Source organism: Callithrix jacchus, chromosome 11 (assembly GCF_049354715.1).
Source record: "Callithrix jacchus isolate 240 chromosome 11, calJac240_pri, whole genome shotgun sequence".
Classification (NCBI taxonomy): domain Eukaryota; kingdom Metazoa; phylum Chordata; class Mammalia; order Primates; family Cebidae; genus Callithrix; species Callithrix jacchus.
Genome location: NC_133512.1, coordinates 72,504,223 through 72,522,671, shown reverse-complemented (window position 1 = coordinate 72,522,671; position 18,449 = coordinate 72,504,223). Strand labels below are relative to the sequence as shown.

General features: G+C 37.2%; 1 protein-coding gene across 6 annotated transcripts in view; it reads left to right on the top strand.

Moving 5' to 3' along the window:
* The window catches only part of PTPN12 (protein tyrosine phosphatase non-receptor type 12), a 107,220-nt gene that overhangs the window by 72,052 nt on the left and 16,719 nt on the right, over positions 1–18,449 (top strand). For all 6 annotated transcript variants that reach the window (XR_013524060.1, XM_078343063.1, XM_002751667.6 and 3 more), the window contains 5 exons: positions 545–687; positions 7,751–7,817; positions 11,314–11,391; positions 11,487–11,585; positions 12,821–12,906. Coding sequence is in view for 5 of the 6 variants with exons in the window: in XM_078343063.1 (XP_078199189.1) it covers positions 545–687; positions 7,751–7,817; positions 11,314–11,391; positions 11,487–11,585; positions 12,821–12,906 (473 nt within the window). In the remaining variant the exon portion in view is untranslated. The remainder of the gene's footprint in view (positions 1–544; positions 688–7,750; positions 7,818–11,313; positions 11,392–11,486; positions 11,586–12,820; positions 12,907–18,449) is intronic.

The window sequence follows — 18,449 nt, the reverse complement described above, 5'->3', positions numbered from 1 at the left end:
ACCATACAATGAGAACCACTAATCTGTAAGAAGACAAGTGAGTTTAGGATCGGACAAATTCATCTCTCAGTTCTTTTTGAGTTTATGTTCTGTTAGTTTTCTAATTACAATGGATATTATTCTAACATAGTGGTTGTGGTATATTGCTCATCCATTTAATAGTGTGGATTAGTTAAATAGTATATATAGTGTAATGTTGAGAGTACATGCTCTGGAAGTAGAACTGCCTGGTTTAGAGCTCACATTTGTCACTTCTTACAAAACTTGGGGCAAGTTATTTTATCTGTGTGTCTCAGTTATAAAATGAGGATAGTATTAACAGTATTTTCCTCATGGAAATTAAATAAATTGTTACATATGAAGTCCTTAGATATTTGGCATGTGGTAAATAGTCAATAAGTGTCGGCTACTATTTATTTGGGTTTTTTTTTAAAGCAGTGCTAAATGCCACACAAATTTCTTAGAAATGGCAGTTAAATGAGAGGTGCAGCTTTAAATTTTGCGAAATATTTTCCTAATTCTTGACTTTCTGTTTTTCTCGAAGGAATCTCGTAGGCTGTATCAGTTTCATTATGTGAACTGGCCAGACCATGATGTTCCTTCATCATTTGATTCTATTCTGGACATGATAAGCTTAATGAGGAAATATCAAGAACATGAAGATGTTCCTATTTGTATTCATTGCAGGTACAGAAGAATTTCCCAAGTTTATAAATAGCAATATTTTGATTTAAGTTTGATGTTACATGAGGTTTTATTTCTGCATTAATATTATAGTAATCTTGAATTTCTCCTAGCCTTGATATAACGTTTGGGACTAGGGCCTTGTAAATTAACGTGGTCTAATCTGGTTGACAGACGGTTTATTGTTGCATTAAAACAGTATCATCTATCTGAAAATAGTATTCACATAGTGGAAAGCTATAGAACATATTCTTTTTACTATTCACTGATTAGAGCATATAATCTCAGATGCTCATCATACTCTACTTTTTAAAGTTCAGTATAGTAGTATTTTCTTTTAATCAATTTCCCTGAAACAATGACCAAGCAATTTTCATTCCTGATAAACACTAACATGAGATTTTTAAAAACAAGATATCACTCTGATGCCCAAGCTAGAGTGGAGTGGTACAATCATAGTTCACTGTAAACTCGAACTCTTGGCCTTAAGTGATCCTTTTGCCTCCGCTTCCCAAGTAGCTAGGACTACAGGTGTTTGCTACCACACTGAACTAATTTTTTTTTTAAGAGACCAGGTCTTGCTCTGTTGCTCAGGCAGATCCTAACTCCTGTCCTCAAGTGATTCTCCTTCTTTTCCCTCCCAGAGCTTTGGGATTATAGGCATAAGCACTATGTCTGGCAACATGAGTTTCTTTTTTTTTTTTGAAACAAAGTCTTGCTCTGTTGCCCAGGCTGGAGTGCAGTGGCACCATCTCAGCTCAATGCAGCCTCTGCCTCCTGTGTTCAAACAACTCTTCTGCTTCAGCCTCCCAAGTAGTTAGGATTACAGGCGCACACTACCACACTTGGATAATTTTTGTATTTTTAGTTGAGCTGTGGTTTTCACCATATTGGCCAGACTGGTCTCGAGCTCCTGACCTCATGATCCGCCCAGCTCAGCCTCCCAAAGTGCTTGGATTACAGATGTGAGCCACCGTGCCTGGCCAGCCAGGATTTTTATAGTAAAGTAATATAAACTGTTGATGCACATTTACTAGATAATTTTTATTAAGTTTTATAGTGGATTACTTCATTATAAGCATTACATTAAAATTCAGTGATTACTGACCTTGTTAAGTAAGCTACCTCTGAATATGAAAGTACAAGTATAGGTGCGTCTACTTTAAATTGCTCAATAGAAATCTTTTTGTATATTCAAATAATATTTGAAGTTCAATTAGGTTTTGCAAAATTACTCATTTAGATGGGTTGAGAAATTAAGTCAACTCTGCCATTGACTTTTAGGGGAATGAACATGAGATGATTTATTCTTGGGGGGCAGTTAATTTAGTATTCTAGAAGGGAGTTAATTCTAATATAATTTTATCTAAGAGAAATCAGCTTAAGATAACCAGCTTTTCTTGATCTAACATTTTGGCTTATTTCTGTCATCTGGTCATTCTCATGATACAAATAAATACGTAATATGTAGCTAATACATTAATATGTAATATAAAGCTAAATATACCTAATAGATATATACACATATAGGTATATGTATACATTATATACAGTACATAATGCAAAGATAAATTTGTGTTGTGGATTTAGGAACATAATGGAAAATACCCTTTTAAAAGGAAAAGCACAAAATTGAATTAGTTGAGAAAATATTACATGTTTGCAGTAGGTGTCATGGCTGGGTGTAGTGGCTCAGTGCTTTGGGAGACTGAGGCAGGAGGATTGCTTAAACCCAAAAGTTTGAGGCTGCAGTAAGCTATGACTGCACTACTGCACTCCAGCCTGGGTGACATAGTAGACCCTATCTCCTAAAAAAAGAGAATATAGGTATTATTATGAAATGGGTGATACAGGGTATTTTGAAACCTAATTTTTGGAATTTTATTATATCGGTATGGGTTTCTACCTAGTAGAAGCTACTTGAATCCTTAGTCAGTTTTTATACTCTGAATTTTTAGTTTACATTAGATTCTTCTAAAAGCCTTACAGTCATAATACTTATTTCATAAGACTGCTATCAATTTATTTCTCTAAGGCACTTGTTATCTGCATTCACATTTGTTATAAAAAGTAAGTGAGATTTTTCAAACTTAGAGATTTGTTTTTGATTATTTACATAGTTAAAATATTTTTCCGGTGGAGTTGAAGCGCTGAAGATAGTTTTCTTATTCACATGGTCTGATTGTAATGCTTTTAATTAATGAAGTAAAAGTGCTGCTTTTTATTTATGGACCAGGAACGTAACTTGCTGGTAGAGATGTGGGAATCAGTTAACAACTTGGTTCATTAAAACAACTTTTTTCTGGCCAGGTGCAGTGGCTCACACCTGTAATCCCAGCACTTTGGGAGGCCGAAGTGGGTGGATCATGAGGTCAAGAGATAAGAGACCATCCTGGTCAACATGGTGAAACCTCTTCTCTAGTAAAAATTCAAAAATTGGCTGGGTGAGGTGGTGTGCATCTGTAGTTCCAGCTATTCAGGAGGCTGAGGCAGGAGAATCACTTGAACCTGGGAGTTGGAGGCTGCAGTGAGCTGAGATCACACCACTGCACTCCAGTCTGGGCAACAGTGAGACTTCGTCTCAAAAAAAAACAATACACACAATTTATTTCTGTGGTTGCTTGACCATTTAATTAAGTAGGATTGGCTAGTTAAAAATAATATGTTTAATTATAGAATTAAAAGATAAAGAAATTGCTTTCACTTCTTACAAGTTAGTTAAAATTATTTCCTGTTCAGTCATAAATCCATTTATATAGGAAGGCTTTTCATCAAAAAATAAATTGACCATTACGTATTTTTAAACAACCAAAACAATTTGTTAACTATAATGACTTAGAAAACACATCCATAAAAGTAAGGAAATTCTTTTTCTTTCCACTAGTTCCACTGGAGATAACCATTGTTAAAACTCAAGAATGCATCCTTTCAGTATGTGTATGGTATTGTTTTGTTTTGTTTGACAGTTTTGCTCTTGTTGCCCCAGCTGGAGTGCAGTGGCATAATCTCAGCTTACTGCAACCTCCACCTTCTGGGTTCAAGCGATTCTCCTGCCTCCACCTCCTGAGTAGGTGGGATTACAGGCACATGCCACCACATCCAGCTAATTGTTGTAGTTTTAGTAGATACAGGGTTTCACTATGTTGGCCAGGCTGGTTTCGAACTCCTGATCTCAGGTGATGCACCCGTCTCGGCCTCCCAAAGTGCTGGGACAACAGGCATGATCCATTACTCCTGGCCTGTATATATAGTATTGCTTTAAAAGAATGTTTCCCCATTCAGTGTGTCATGTACGTTTTTCTAGATCATATAAATACTCTTCTACAGTATGCTATAACTGCACTATATATTTAACCTTTATTCTTTGCCATTTAATTTATTACCTTTCTTCCCATTCTTTTTCATCTATTTTAAACAATAGTTTAAGTGCTCAGTGGCCACTCTCTTTTTTGTTTTTAATTTGCTTTACTGGCCAGTCTTGTTGTTAAATCTTTGAGCACATCTGCAATTATTAGGATAAATTTATTATTGGATAAATGTCCAGAAGTGAGATTTCTTGGTTAAAGGATATAAACTTTTAAAGTATTTTAATGAGTATTTTTTAATGTACTATCTAGAAAATCGATGCCACTTAATTTTACTACTGGCAGTTTGTGGGAGTATCTATTTCCTATACCTTCCCCAATAACTGTGTGTTATCTTTTTGTTTGCCTTTTTTTTTTTTTGAGATGGAATTTTGCTTTGTTGCATGGGCTGGAGTGCAGTGGCATGATCTTGGCTCACTCTAACCTCCACCTTCCGGGTTCATGCAATTATCCTGCCTCAGCCTCCCAGGTAGCTGGGATTACAGATGCACCACCACACCCAGCTAATTTTTTGTATTTTTAGTAGAGATGGGGTTTCTCTATGTTGGCCAGACTGGTCTTGAACTTCTGACCTCGTGATCTGCCTGCCTTGGCCTTCCATATGCTGGGATTACAGGTGTGAGCCACCATGCCTGACGTCTGTTTTCTCTGTAAATGCCTGTATGAAAGGCAAAGGTTTTTTTTTTTTCTTTTTTGTTTATATTCTTCTGTGAATTACTTGTTTGTATACTTTGCCTACTATTATATAGCAGACATTCATCTTTTTTATTATTATTATTATTATTTTGAGCCAGAATTTTACTCCCTTTGCTTAGGCCGGAGTGCAATGGCATGATCTTGGCTCACCACAACCTCTGCCTCCCGGGTTCAAGTTATTCTCCTGCCTCAGCCTCCCAAGTAGCTGGGATTACAGGCATGAGCCACCATGCCCAGCTAATTTTGTATTTTTTAGTAAAGACGGGGTTTCTCCATGTCGGTCAGGCTGATCTTGAACTCCCAACCTCAGGTGATCCACCTGCCTTGGCCTCCCAAAGTGTTGGGATTACAGGCATGAGCCACTGCACCCAGCCTCATCTTTTAATAATTATACAAATTCTTTATATATTAAGGATATTAACTTTTAGTCATGTTGTAAGTAACATGGTTTTTCCTGTCTTCTGCTTGTTTGACATACATAAGTTTTACGTTGTTGTGTTAGCATTTTGAATGATTTTTGTCCGTTGAGATATATTTACAGTTTTTGTCCAATGAGATATACATGGAAAGTCTTTCCCTAACACAATAGTTTATATATTTTGCATATATTTTTAGTACTTTCATATATTTACTTTTTAACATTTTTATCCATCTGGAATATTTTTATAGTTAAGGCATGTGACCAGAATTTAATTTTTGCTCTTCATTGATAGCTAACTTTTCCTGTGCCACTTATCGAATGGTCTGATCTCCTCTGGAGAATTCACCATTATGTAAGAAATATTACATATACTTAGATCTGTACCTGAACTTTCTATCGGGTTTCATTGATTTGGTTATCTGTATCTTTATATTATCATACAAGTTTAGATATATGTAATTTATGCCTACTAACTCAACTAAAATTCTGTGTTTTTATGCACAGAATTGACAAATGTATCAACAACTAAAAATTAATATAATTGGTGTTTATTATTAAGAGTTTTTAAAAATCATCCTAGATTGCTGATAGTGTACTTTTACCAGGAATTTTTAGGTTACATGTTTAGCAAACTATTGATAGGTATGTTTCAAAATAGGCATTAAAATGCTACACAACTTTGTGGAGTTTTTTGCCAAAGATTATTCCAGTGATGTCAGTAACATCATTACTCATAGTGATTTTCAGTTTTAAGGAGCATAAGCCTTTTTTGAGTTGAGAAGCAGTTGCTTCAAATATTTTTGTCATGTATTTCTTTCTTTCTTTCTTTTTTTTTTTTTTTTTTGAGACAGAGTCTCACTCTGTTGCCCAAGTTGGAGTGCAGTGGCGTGATCTTGGCTCACTACAACCCCAGCCTCCCAGGTTCAGGTGATTCTCCTGCCTCAGCCTCCCAAGTAGCTGGGATTACAGGTTCCCACCACCATGCCTGGCTAATTTTTTTTGTATCTTTAGTAGAGACAAGATTTACCATGTTGGCCAGGCTGGTCTTGAACTCCTGACCTCCGGTGATCCATCCACCTTGGCCTCTAAAGTGCTGAGATTACAGTTGTGAGCAACCGCACACAGCCTGTCATGTTTTAAAATAAAAAACCTATGGTATGTTACTCTACATTCCCCAGCTCCCATTAGTTTTTTGGGATATGAGAGCATATCATTGTGTTCTTTTGATGAAATCACTGCTGTTGCTCAATCTGTTTTCTAGGGCTTGTAGCATTCTGCACCTTTCCTATATCTTCTACAGATTGATAGATATGATGGCGATATTTCCTTCTGTACTCTAAAAAAATAACGTCTTTTTTTTTCTTTTGAGATAGAGTTTTGCTCTTGTCACCCAGGCTGGAGTGCAGTGGTGTGATCTTAGACCACTGCAACCTCCACTTCCCAGATTCAAACTATTATTCTGGCTCGGCCTCCCAAATAGCTGGGAATACATGTGCCTGCCACCCACCCAGTCTACTGTGTGTTTTTTAGTAGAGATAGGGTTTCACCATATTGGCCAGGTTGGTCTCAAATTCCTGACCTCAAGTGATCCATCCACCTAGGCCTCCCAAAGTGCTGGAATTACAGGCATGAGCTACTGCGTCCAGCCACAAGAGCCATCTTGAACATAGAATAAATATGTCTCTGCAAGGGTGTTGTCAGTTAGTCATGTTTTCTGATGTAGCATTAGACTTCCAGAGTCACGGCTTAGTAGCTATTCTGAATCACTTACTCTTGGAAGCTCTTAAATTCTTTTTTTTTTCTTTTTGAGATGGAGTCGCACTTTTAGCCAGGCTGGCATTGGTGCCATCATGGCTCACTGCAGCCTCGACCTCCCAGGCTCAAGCGATCCTCCTGCCTTCACCTCTTAAAGTGCTGGGACAACAGGCATAAGCCCCTGTGCCCAGCCCCTTAAATGAAATGTTTACAAGATAGACAATAGGCCCTCCGTATTCATGACTTCAGTTTCTTCAGTCTCAGTTACTCATAGTCCAAAAATATCAAATGGAAAATTTCAAAGGTACACAATTTGTACGTTTTAGATGCTGCACCATTCTAAGTGTGGGGAAGTACGTCCTGCCTGAGAGATAAATCATCCCATAGTCCACTGTAGACTCTACCAGCCCATTAGTCACAGAGTAGGCATTGCCGTTATCAAATGGACTGTCATGTGATGTCCTAATGCTTATGATCAGGTGACCCTTATTTTACTTATAATGGCCCAAACCTCAAGATACTGGCAGATTGTTATAGTTGTTCTAGTTTGTTACAAGTTATTGTTGTTAATCTCTTGTTGTGCCTGATTTATAAATTAAACTTCATCATAGGTATGCACGTATAGGAAAAATCATAGTGTTTATGTGTACTATGTTACAGATCTTGCCATGAACATACTTTAAGTTGTATTTTGTTTACTAAGTAGAATTTTGTCAAACTTTTTAAATGATTTTTTTTGTTTCTGAATATTAACATATCCATCCACGTTTATTTTATAGTTCTTTTTTCACAAAAATCAAATTATTTTTTTCAAACTTTGTATCCTTAGTGCAGGCTGTGGAAGAACAGGTGCCATTTGTGCCATAGATTATACGTGGAATTTACTAAAAGCTGGGGTAAGAATAATTTTTTTGTAGCATTATATCCAATTGATCTATTACAGTTTTCATTCTTAATCATTAATTGCAGTAAATTATAGTGTATATTTTATTATACATGTTATTTTTTCTGAAGTAGTTTTATTAAGTAAGAAATAAAGATAGTGAACGCCAGGCTCGGTGGCTTACGTCTGTTATCCCAGAACTTTGAGAGGCCAAGGTGGGAGGATTGCTTGAGCCCAGGAGCTCAAGACCAGCCTGGGCAACATAGGTAGACTGCTGTCACTAAAAATAATTTAAAAATAAAAACTATTTTAAAAAGAAAGATAGAGAAAGGGTATAATTGCTGCATGTTGCCTTGAGATAATGCATTGGGCAACAGAGTAAGAATGTTCTAAGTGAGTGAATATTTGCATTAGGGTATAAACTGTTACTGACTTTAGCAATACTGAATTTCATTACCTTTTTAGAGACGGAGTTTCACTGTTGTTGCCAAGGCTAGAGTGCAATGGTGCGATCTCAGCTCATTGTAACCTTCGCCCTCTGTGTTCAAGCAATTCTCCTGCCTCATCCTCCCTAGTAGCTAGGATTACAGTTGCCCGCCACCACACTCGGCTAATTTTTTGCATTTTTAGTAGAGATGGGGTTTCACCATGTTGGCCAGGCTGATCTCAAGCTGCTGACCTCAGGTGATCCACCCACCTCGGCATTCCAAAGTGCTGGGATTACAGGTGTGAGCCAGTGCACCCGGCCTATTGCCTTTTATATTTATCTAGGTATAAGTGTATTTCATTCAGTACATATTTATACCTGCTGGAGACGTTATAGTATTGTGGTCTATGAATGCTGACTGGAGCCAAAATGCTGAGATGATAATTCTGGCTTCTTTACTAGCTGTAGGATGTTGGTCAAAATACTAATCCCATTGTGTCTCTATGTGTTCATCAGAAAATAGGGATCATAATAGTAAAATGCGTAAGAATTAGTAAATTAACGTTGATAAAGGTGTTCAGAACTGTGTGTGCTAAATAGCAAGTACCCAGTTTATTGTTAGTGTTTATTACTGTTGCTGTTGTGATTGTTGTTCCTGCCACTGCTTTTTCCAAGATAGAGTGTTTGATACTATGGAAGATAGATAAACAAGATACAGACTTCATTATAGATTCGAAAAACAAGTCTTTTCACTTTGTATACATTTGGTTCTTTTGCTGGTTTCATAATGTGTTCATTTCTAGGAACGTGCTTTTAATCCTTCTAACTTTATAGTTTATATGAATTGTCCACCTTTGTCTTGTACAAAATAGAATTAGTAAAATGTTTTTTTTTCTTTTTCTTTCTTCCTTTTATTTCTCTTTTTTCCGTGCCATCTCTCCATTTTTTTTTTTTTTTTTTTTTTTTTTTGGCAAGGTAATGTTTACATGTGAAATAGTTGCTTAAAAGCCCTCTGGGGTTAAATGTTTTTTTTCCTCAACAGCTATAATCATCTAATACTCAAATAAAAATTCTTAGGATTCTGTTGCATTTTAACATAAAAGTCAAAGATTAAAATTGGAATGGAAAAGGACACTTAAATGAATGCTAGCAAACAAAACAAACATCTGGTCATTTTAAAAGTTGTGTATTTTGGCTGGGTGCGGTGGCTCATGCCATAATCTCCAGCACTTTGGGAGGCTAAGACGGGTGAGTCACCTGAGGTCAGGAGTTCGAGACCAGCCTGGCCAACATGGTGAAATTCCGTCTCTACTAAAAACACAAAAATTAGCCAGGCATGGTGGTGGGCACCTGTAATCCCAGCTACTTGGGAGGCTGAGGCAGGAGAATTGCTTGAACCTGAAGGGCAGAGGTTGCAGTGACCTGAGATCGCACCACTGCACTCCAGCCTGGGTGACAGAACAAGACTCTGTCTCAAAAATTTGATTCACTTTGGCTTACCCTAATTAATCTTAGAAATTAGGTTAAGTCTTTTTTTTTTTTGAGTCGGAATCTCAACTCAAGTTAGAGAACTTGAACCTCCCAAGTTCAAGTGATTCTCCTGCCTCAGCCTCCCAAGTAGCTGGGATTACAGATGCCCGCCACCACACCTGGCTATATTTTTGTATTTGTAGTAGAGACAGGGTTTTACTATGTTGGCCAGCCTGGTCTTGAACTCCCGACCTCATGATCTGTCTGCTCCGGCCTCCCAAAGTGCTGGTATTACAGGCATGAGCCACCGACAACTGGCCTGGGTCTTTGTTTGTTTGAGATGGAGTCTTGCTCTGTCGCTCAGGCTGGAGTGCAGTGGTGCGATCTCGGCTCACTACAACCTCTGCTTCCCAGGTTCAAGCGATTCTCCTACCTTAGTCTTCCGAGTAGCTTGGATTACGTGCACGTGCCACCATGCCTGGCTAATTTTTGTATTTTTAGTAGAGATGGTGTTTCACTGTGTTGGCCAAGTAGGTCTGAAACTCCTGACCTCAGGTGGTCCACCTGCCTTGGCCTCCCAAAGTGCTGGAATTGCTGATGTGAGCCACCACGCCCAGCCTAGGTCAAGTCTTAATGTAATGTATATAAAGGACTCCCAAGCAGCAGACCTGGAAATGATTTTTAACTCTTCCATCATAATCACTCCAAAACAGTCTTGTTGATAACAGGTCTGATAGTTTTGCTTCTGTAAACCTCCAACAGTTTCTCACCCTTTCAGACTATCATTTTTCCTGATATAAAAATTATGTGAATATTGGGGGTCCAAAGTGACTCCCGCCAGAGGTCATGGCGCTCGCGAAGGCGAGGTCATCAGTTCAAGGCTAACCTGAGCAACCTCATAAGCTCAAACTGATTGGCAAAAAAAAAAAAAATTATGTGAATATCAGATATTCCACGTCAACATTGCCTATTGTAGTAGTTCCAATTCCATATACACAAAAGAATTGTCTAGGTTGTTTCATAATTAGTTCCCCAAGATGGAGCCAAGAGATCTATATTTTTGTCTAGGTCTTTTCACTGGTCCTCATATAGCCAATGCAAAAGATACTGACCTATAAAATAAGTTCAGTCTCTTTATTATGTTCACAGTCTGATTCCGAATATCCTTATCTTCTCTCCTCCTTTGACTACGTTCTCCTTCTTTTAGTCTTAGGCTTTATCTACATCAAATTTCTGCATTCTCCACATAGATTATACATTCAATCTGCTATGCTTATGCATATTTCCTTCACTTCTTATGAGTTAACCTTCTTTTAATATCCAACTGTATTGTCACTCCACACACTCAGCAGTTAGCCGCAGCCTCTTTATTCCCACTATACTGCAGCCATGCTTTGGCTGGACATAACTGGCTCCCCAGCTTGAATGCTGAGGGTCAAGAACAGTTTTGTTTCCACAGTGCCAAGCACAGTGTCTGAGATACAGTAGGTGGTGTTCAATAAATGTTTGCAGTAAACCAGCATTTATTCAAGTTTTATGTGAAAAGCTAAAGACTATTTTGCTATTTTATGAATAGATATACAAAGTTTATATATTAAATTTTCTGTTTTAGAAAATACCAGAGGAATTTAATGTATTTAATTTAATACAAGAAATGAGAACACAAAGGCATTCTGCAGTACAAACAAAGGTATAGTTGTTTTCCTTTATAAACTGTATTTTATAAATGCTTTCTTCTTCTTTAAAATTTTTTTTTGTTTTTTTAATCATTTTTCTCCCTCATAGGAACAATATGAGCTTGTTCATAGAGCTATTGCCCAACTGTTTGAAAAACAGCTACAACTATATGAAATTCGTGGAGCTCAGGAAGTTACTGATGGAGTGGTAAGTGTTCTTGGCCTATTAATTTTAAGAAACTTTTACTTTTTGTTAAGATGTAATATTTAGCTTTTTTTTTTTTTTGAGACGGAGTTTCGCGCTTGTTACCCAGGCTGGAGTGCAATGGTGCGATCTCGGCTCACTGCAACCTCCGCCTCCTGAGTTCAGGCAATTCTCCTGCCGCAGCCTCCTGAGTAGCTGGGATTACAGGCACGCGCCACCATGCCCAGCTAATTTTTTGCATATTTTTTATTAGAGACGGGGTTTCACCATGTTGACCAGGATGGTCTCGATCTCTTGACCTTGTGATCCACCCGCCTCCACCTCCCAAAGTGCTGGGATTACAGGCTTGAGCCACCGCGCCCGGCCAGTATTTAGCTTTTAGTTGTCATCTTCTGTTTTGTCTGACACAAAAATGTCTATGACTTTTATTATTTTTACTTAACATGGATTTTGTTAAATTCATTTCCTTCTTATCTGTGTCTCTATTATGAATGATATTTAATGACTCCAATATAAGTAAATAATGTTCTAAATAAAGTTAGGAAAGATCTTATGTCAAAAATCATATATATCATTAATGTTTTACTTTTTTAAAAAATAGTTGCATTGTTTTCTTCACTCTTCCTTTCCACCCCCACCTAAGTAATTCTGCATTGGTTGTACTTGAATTTTATTTTGTATAAAGTGTTTTAGTTATTTGTGTATATGCTTTCAATTAAGCAGAATTATAGAGCCATAATTAACTCCTTTTTGTCATGTTGTAAATCAGTATTATTTTAGCCTTATAACCTCTTACTGGATATTTAACTTTTAGACCTAAGAAAAATACTGTTTGCTCATAGTGTTCTCATTTCTGCTCTTGTTGTCTAACCAATTGTCTTGTTTCCTTTCTGTATATAACCACCTTGTTCCAAAAGGTGCTGAACTTTTTTTGTGTGTGTAGAATTTTTCTTTACGTCTTTATCATTGAGTCTGTGATAACTTTTACATTATTAAAACAAGTATGAAGAAATGAGTTGTTATAGTTGAGAATATTAAGAATGCAATTGAGAAAAAATAAGTTGGTCCTTCAGGCTAAAATATAGACCCAGAATATAAGACTCTTTTTTTTTTTAATTTAACTTGGCAAAATTGGTATTGTTTTAAGGATTGAAAAGCACATAAACAATTTAGTTGAAACATGAAGAGGAAAAATTATTTTTCTTCTAACCTTAGTGAAGTATTTTTTTCCTTGGCAGAATGAAATTAACACTGAAAACATGGTCAGCTCCACAGATGCTGAAAAACAAGATTCTCCTCCTCCAAAACCACCAAGGACCCGCAGGTATTGTATGTCTTTGAACATTTTCTTAAAAAGTGTACTTGTTTTTACTCACTGTTAATTAAAATGACAAAAATGAATATTTCTAAATTTTATAACTTTTATTATCATTATTTTGTTAGGCTGTAGCACACATGATAAAACATAACAAAACAACTAATTTGTTACAGTTCACTAAAACTTTGGTTTCGTTTTGGATAAAATTTCAGTAATACACTGTAGCAGAATGTGGACACTACCATGAATTGACTGTAGTTTATGTTTTGATATATAAATTTTATATATCATATCGTGGTATAATTAAAATTTTAGTTATTCTAAAGATTTTCATTGTTTTCCTTGGTGACTGAATATGTTTGCCAAAAATTATATGCATGTTGAAGAATTTATGTTATATTTAATAACGTTACTAGCAAAGATTAGTTTATTTTTTTAGTTTTTCTTGCTTTTCTACCAAACTGATTTATAGTAGTTAAAATCATATATATTCGTCTTTTCCTTCCCTTCTTGTTCAGAGTAGCTGCTAGGTCAGTGACATAGTAGTATGGAAAGAATACAGAGTCAGAAGACGGTAGTTTCATCTCCTTTTCCGCCATTTAGCTCTGGGATCTAGAATTAGTTTATTTAATCCTGGGGAGAGGGAGTTTTTTAAGTATTGTCCTAATGATTAAATTAAAAAACTATTAGAATATTTTATAGTGTCTTTCTTGCACATAGATCTGCCCAAACTGACCTACCATCAAAATAATTTTTTATACAGGCTACACCAATTCTTTCTATCTTAAAACTTTGGTGAAAGTTGGATAAAATGGCCAGGGTCATGTCTTGACATTGAGTTCCTAATTCCAGGAGATCATCCTAATAAAATCATCTCTTTTAACAACAGAAAAAGCCTGCAGCTTCCCCTGGTAACTGAAGGTTTGGTTAGAATCCCTGCAACTACCGCAGGAGCAATTCACTCTCATTTTGACCATGCAAGATTCTAATTGCCTGGAAAGGAAGCTCCTGGGTATAAAAAGAGGTAGTATACTCTGGTATAAAGAGGATTTTTAATATAAATAGGTCTCATTTCAAATTTTAACTTAAGCATTTCTCACTAAATGAACTTGGAGAAGCTAATTCTCTGAAAATTCTTTACTTCTTTGTGCTGAGATATAGTACTAGTATTTTGCATTAAGAATTAGTAATAATGTATACAAAATATGTAGTTACATGCCCAGTCTATAGTAGCAGATTTTTTAAGTGTGGTAGTTGTTACAGTCTCTGGAATTCCTTTGATTACTTCTCTAAGGAACCTCAGGAAGCCTACATATAGATGAGGTTAGGTCTCAACATTTAAATGTTTAAGATGTTAACTGTGGGCTGACAAAACTTACCAGTAGTTCTTTCCTGTTTGATTTCCACTTTGGTGTCTACCAAAATAGGTTGGCATTTTAGCTATCTGTGGAAGGTAGCCAGTTGAAACCTATGAACTGTTAGTTGTTTAACTTCTCTGTTCCACATATCAGCCCTAGGATCCTAAAGAAAACTACTGGCCCTAAAAAATGTAACATTTTTGCTACTCTGTCTTTTGATTTGATTTTTTAGATTAAGCCAATATAGAGATTTTCAAAGTCTACACTGCTGTTTATGATTTGAATGTTCTTCTGCCTCTAACTACATATAGCAGCAGTCACCTCTTAATTTTACAAGTAAAAAGAGTAGAATATCTGAATTTTAAGCCTTTTTCCTATACCTGTTCAAAAGTTTGACTTCTGTTACTCTTCAAAAAAGATAGTTAAGAAATAGCAAATGAGTATTAACAAAAATATTAAACTCGAGACTTTTTTTTGTTTGAGATATAGTCTTGCTTCATCTCCTAGGCTAGAGTGCAGTGGCACGATCTTGGCTCACTGCAACCTATGCCTCCTGGGTTCAAGCAGTTCTTTTGCCTCAGCCTCCCTAGTAGGTGGTACTGCAGGCGCCTGCCACCACACCTGGCTAATTTTTCTACTTTCAGTAGAGATGGGGTTTCACCTTATTGGTCAGGCTGGTCTTGAACTCCAGACCTCAGATGATCCACACACCTCGGTCTCCCATAATGCTGGGATTACAGACATGAACCATCGTGTCCGGCTCTTAAAACAGATTTTTATTAGGCATACATCCTAAAAGTTTTCAGTGTTTGATTTTATATTATCTGCATAGGTCATCTTTTTTCTTCTTCATGTAATGTAGTCAAATGCCAGCATATCATTGTTTTTGACAAAGAGAATCTTGTGGCTTCTAAGTTGGGATGCATTTTAGAACTATTATTATATATTGTTTCAACATAACTGAAAATAAAATCAGAAAATTGTAAGGTTAATAACAAGTAAAATAGTATAGTTTGTTTTTCAGTATGGCTACAGTAAACAAATTAATTGTTTAAAGTACATGATGGAGCTGGGCACGGTGGCTCACTCCTGTAATCCCAACACTTTGGGAGGCCAAGGTAGGCAGATCACAAGGTCAGGAATTCAAGACGAGCCTGACCAATATGGTGATGAAACCCTGACCCTACTAAAAATACAAAAATTAGCCAGGCATGGTGGCGTATGCCTGCAGTCTCAGTTACTTGGGAGGCTAAGGCAGAGGAGTTGCTTGAACTCGGGAGGTGGAGGTTGCAGTGAGCTGTGATTGCGCCACTGCACTCTAGCCTGGGTGACAGAGCAAGACTCCATCAGTGGGGAGGAATACTAGTATCATTTCCAGTATTAGCTGGGTGTGGTGGTGGGCACTGGCAGTCCTAGGTACTCAGGAGGCTGAGGCTGGAGAATCGCTTGAACCTGGGAGACAAAGGTTGTAGTGAGCCAAGATCGCACCACTGCACTCTAGCCTGGCCAACAAAGCAAGACTCTGTCTCAAAAATATATATGTATATTAAAGAATAATAAAGTATATGTTGGCTGGGCATAGTGGCTAACACCTATAATCCCAACTTTTTGGTAGGCTAAGGCAGGAGGATTGCTCAAGTCCCTGTTCATACTTATATACATATACGTGTGTGTATGTGTGTGTTCATTTATTTTAATTTTTTTACTTTTTAAATATTTTTATTAAAAACTAAGAAACATACACACATTAGCCTAAGCATACACAGGGTCAGGATCATCAATATTACTGCCTTCTACCTCCGCATCTTGTCCTACTGAAAGGATATCAAGGACAGTAATACACATGGAGCGGTCATCTCCTGATTGAAATGCCTTCTTCTGGAATACCTCCTGAAGGACCTGGCTGAAGCTGTTTAACAGTTAACTGGTCCTTTTTAACAATTAGAAGGAGCACACTCAAAATTAACATTAAAAAGTAAGTACATGGTTAGGAGCAATGGCTCACACCTGTAATCCCAGCACTTTGGGAGGCCAAGACAGGTGGATCACTTGAAGATGGGAGTTCGAGACCAGCCTGGCCAGAGTGGTGAAAGCCCGTCTCTACTAAAAATAAAAAAATAGCTGGGTGTTGTGGCGCAGGCCTGTAGTCCCAGCTTCTTGGGAGGCTGAGGCAGGAGAATGGCTTGAACCCAGGAGGTAGAGATTGCAGTGAGCCGAGATTGCTCCACTGGACTTTAGCCTGGGTGTGACAGAGCAAGACTCTGTCTCAAAAAAAAAAAAAAAAAAGAATAGTAAGTACATAAGTCAATAACTGTTTTGTTATCATTATCAAGGATTATGTCCTATATATAATTATATGTGCCATACTTTTATATGACTGACAGCACAATAGGTTTGTTTATAGCAGCATCACAACAAACATGAATAATGCATTTTGCTAGAAATTCATAGGACTTTTTCAGCTCCATTATAACATTATAGGGCCACCATGGTATGTGTGGCCCATTATTGACTGAAACATCACATGATTTTACATGGCTTCCAGTTATTTTTAATATTCCAGTTCTTTTCTTTTTCTTCTTTTCTTTGACCAAGTCTTGCTTTGTTGCCCAGGCTGGAGTGCAGTGGTGTGATTATGGCTTACTGCAGCTTTGACCTCCTAGGCTCAATTGAACCTCCCACCCTAGCCTCCCAACTAGCTGGAGCTGTAGACACACACCACCATGCCTGGCGAATTTCTGTATTTTTTGTAGAGATGGGATTTCCTCCATATTGCCTAGGCCAATTTTAAACCCTTGCGCTTAAGGGATTCACCCATTTTGGCCTCTCAAAGTGCTGAAATTGTAGTTGTGAGTCACCATGCCCAGCCAGTATTCCAGTTCTTCCAATTCTTAAAAGTGAACAGAACTAGAATGATTGGGCATTTGACAGAAGCCTCTGATGTGAAAGACAGGAAACGGAGGTAATACAGAGTAAAATAAAAAAGATGAGAGGAAAAAAGAAACAACTGTCTACTTTTCTCAGTCACTGGGAAATGCTGCAACCATGAAGAATTGTGGGTAATAAGTAAGAAGCTCTTAGAAATTAAAAATACAGGCTGGGTGTAGTGTCTCATGCCTGTAATCCTAGCACTTTGGGAAGGCAAGACAGGCAGATCACGAGGTCAAGAGTTCAAGACCAGCCTGACTGACTAACATGGTGAACCCCCTCTCTACTAAAAATGCAAAAACTAGCCAGGCGTGGTGGCGCGCACCTGTAATCTCAGTTACTCAGGAGGCTCAGGCAGGAGAATTGCTTGAATCTGGGAAGCATAGGTAGCAGTGAGCCAAGATTGCGTCACTGCACTCCAGCCTGGGCGACAGAGCAAGACTCCGTCTCAAAAAAAAAAAAAAAATTAAAAATATAATACCATAAATTTAAAAATTAAGTGGAAGTTTGGAAAACAGTCAAGGAACTATTGTAAGAAAATGAATACATAAAGAGAAAGTAGGAGAGAATAGATAAAGAAATTAGAGAACCAAATTAGAATATCTGTCACTGAACTAATTGTCTGAAAGGAGAGTAGGGAAGAAGAAATTAGCAAAAAAAAGAAAGAAAATATATTAGAATTAAATGGCATGAATTTTTATATAGAGGGTATACACCAAGTTCCTAATATAATGCATAAAAATAGAATTGTTAAATAAAATTTTTTAAATTTACCTTATGAAATTGTAGACCGTCTAATATAAGAACCTTGTTGATGTTTAGAGTAAGCTAAAAATAATGCTGACGTTTGGAGTAAGATTTTTAAAAAATTAAAAACTTTTAAAATAGTTAACAAACCCATATATCATACTCAATATCTGTCAAGCACTGTTCTAAATGTTGCTTAAATGTTAACTCATGTAATTCTCATAACTACCCTGTGAGAAATGTACTGTTAAAGATGTACTGGGTTTGTAAATCAAGTAAATCTCTAACATACTGATCATGAGGCTGGACACAGTGGTTCTCACCTGTAATCCCAGCACTTTGAGAGGCCAAGGAGGGCAAATCACTTGAGGTCAGAAGTTCAAGACCAGCCTGGCCAATGTAGGGAAAACCCCATCTCTACCAAAAATACAAAAATCAGTCAGTTTCATGGCACATGCCTGTAATCCCAGCTACTTGTGAGACCGAGACAGGAGAATCACTTGAACCTGGGAGGTA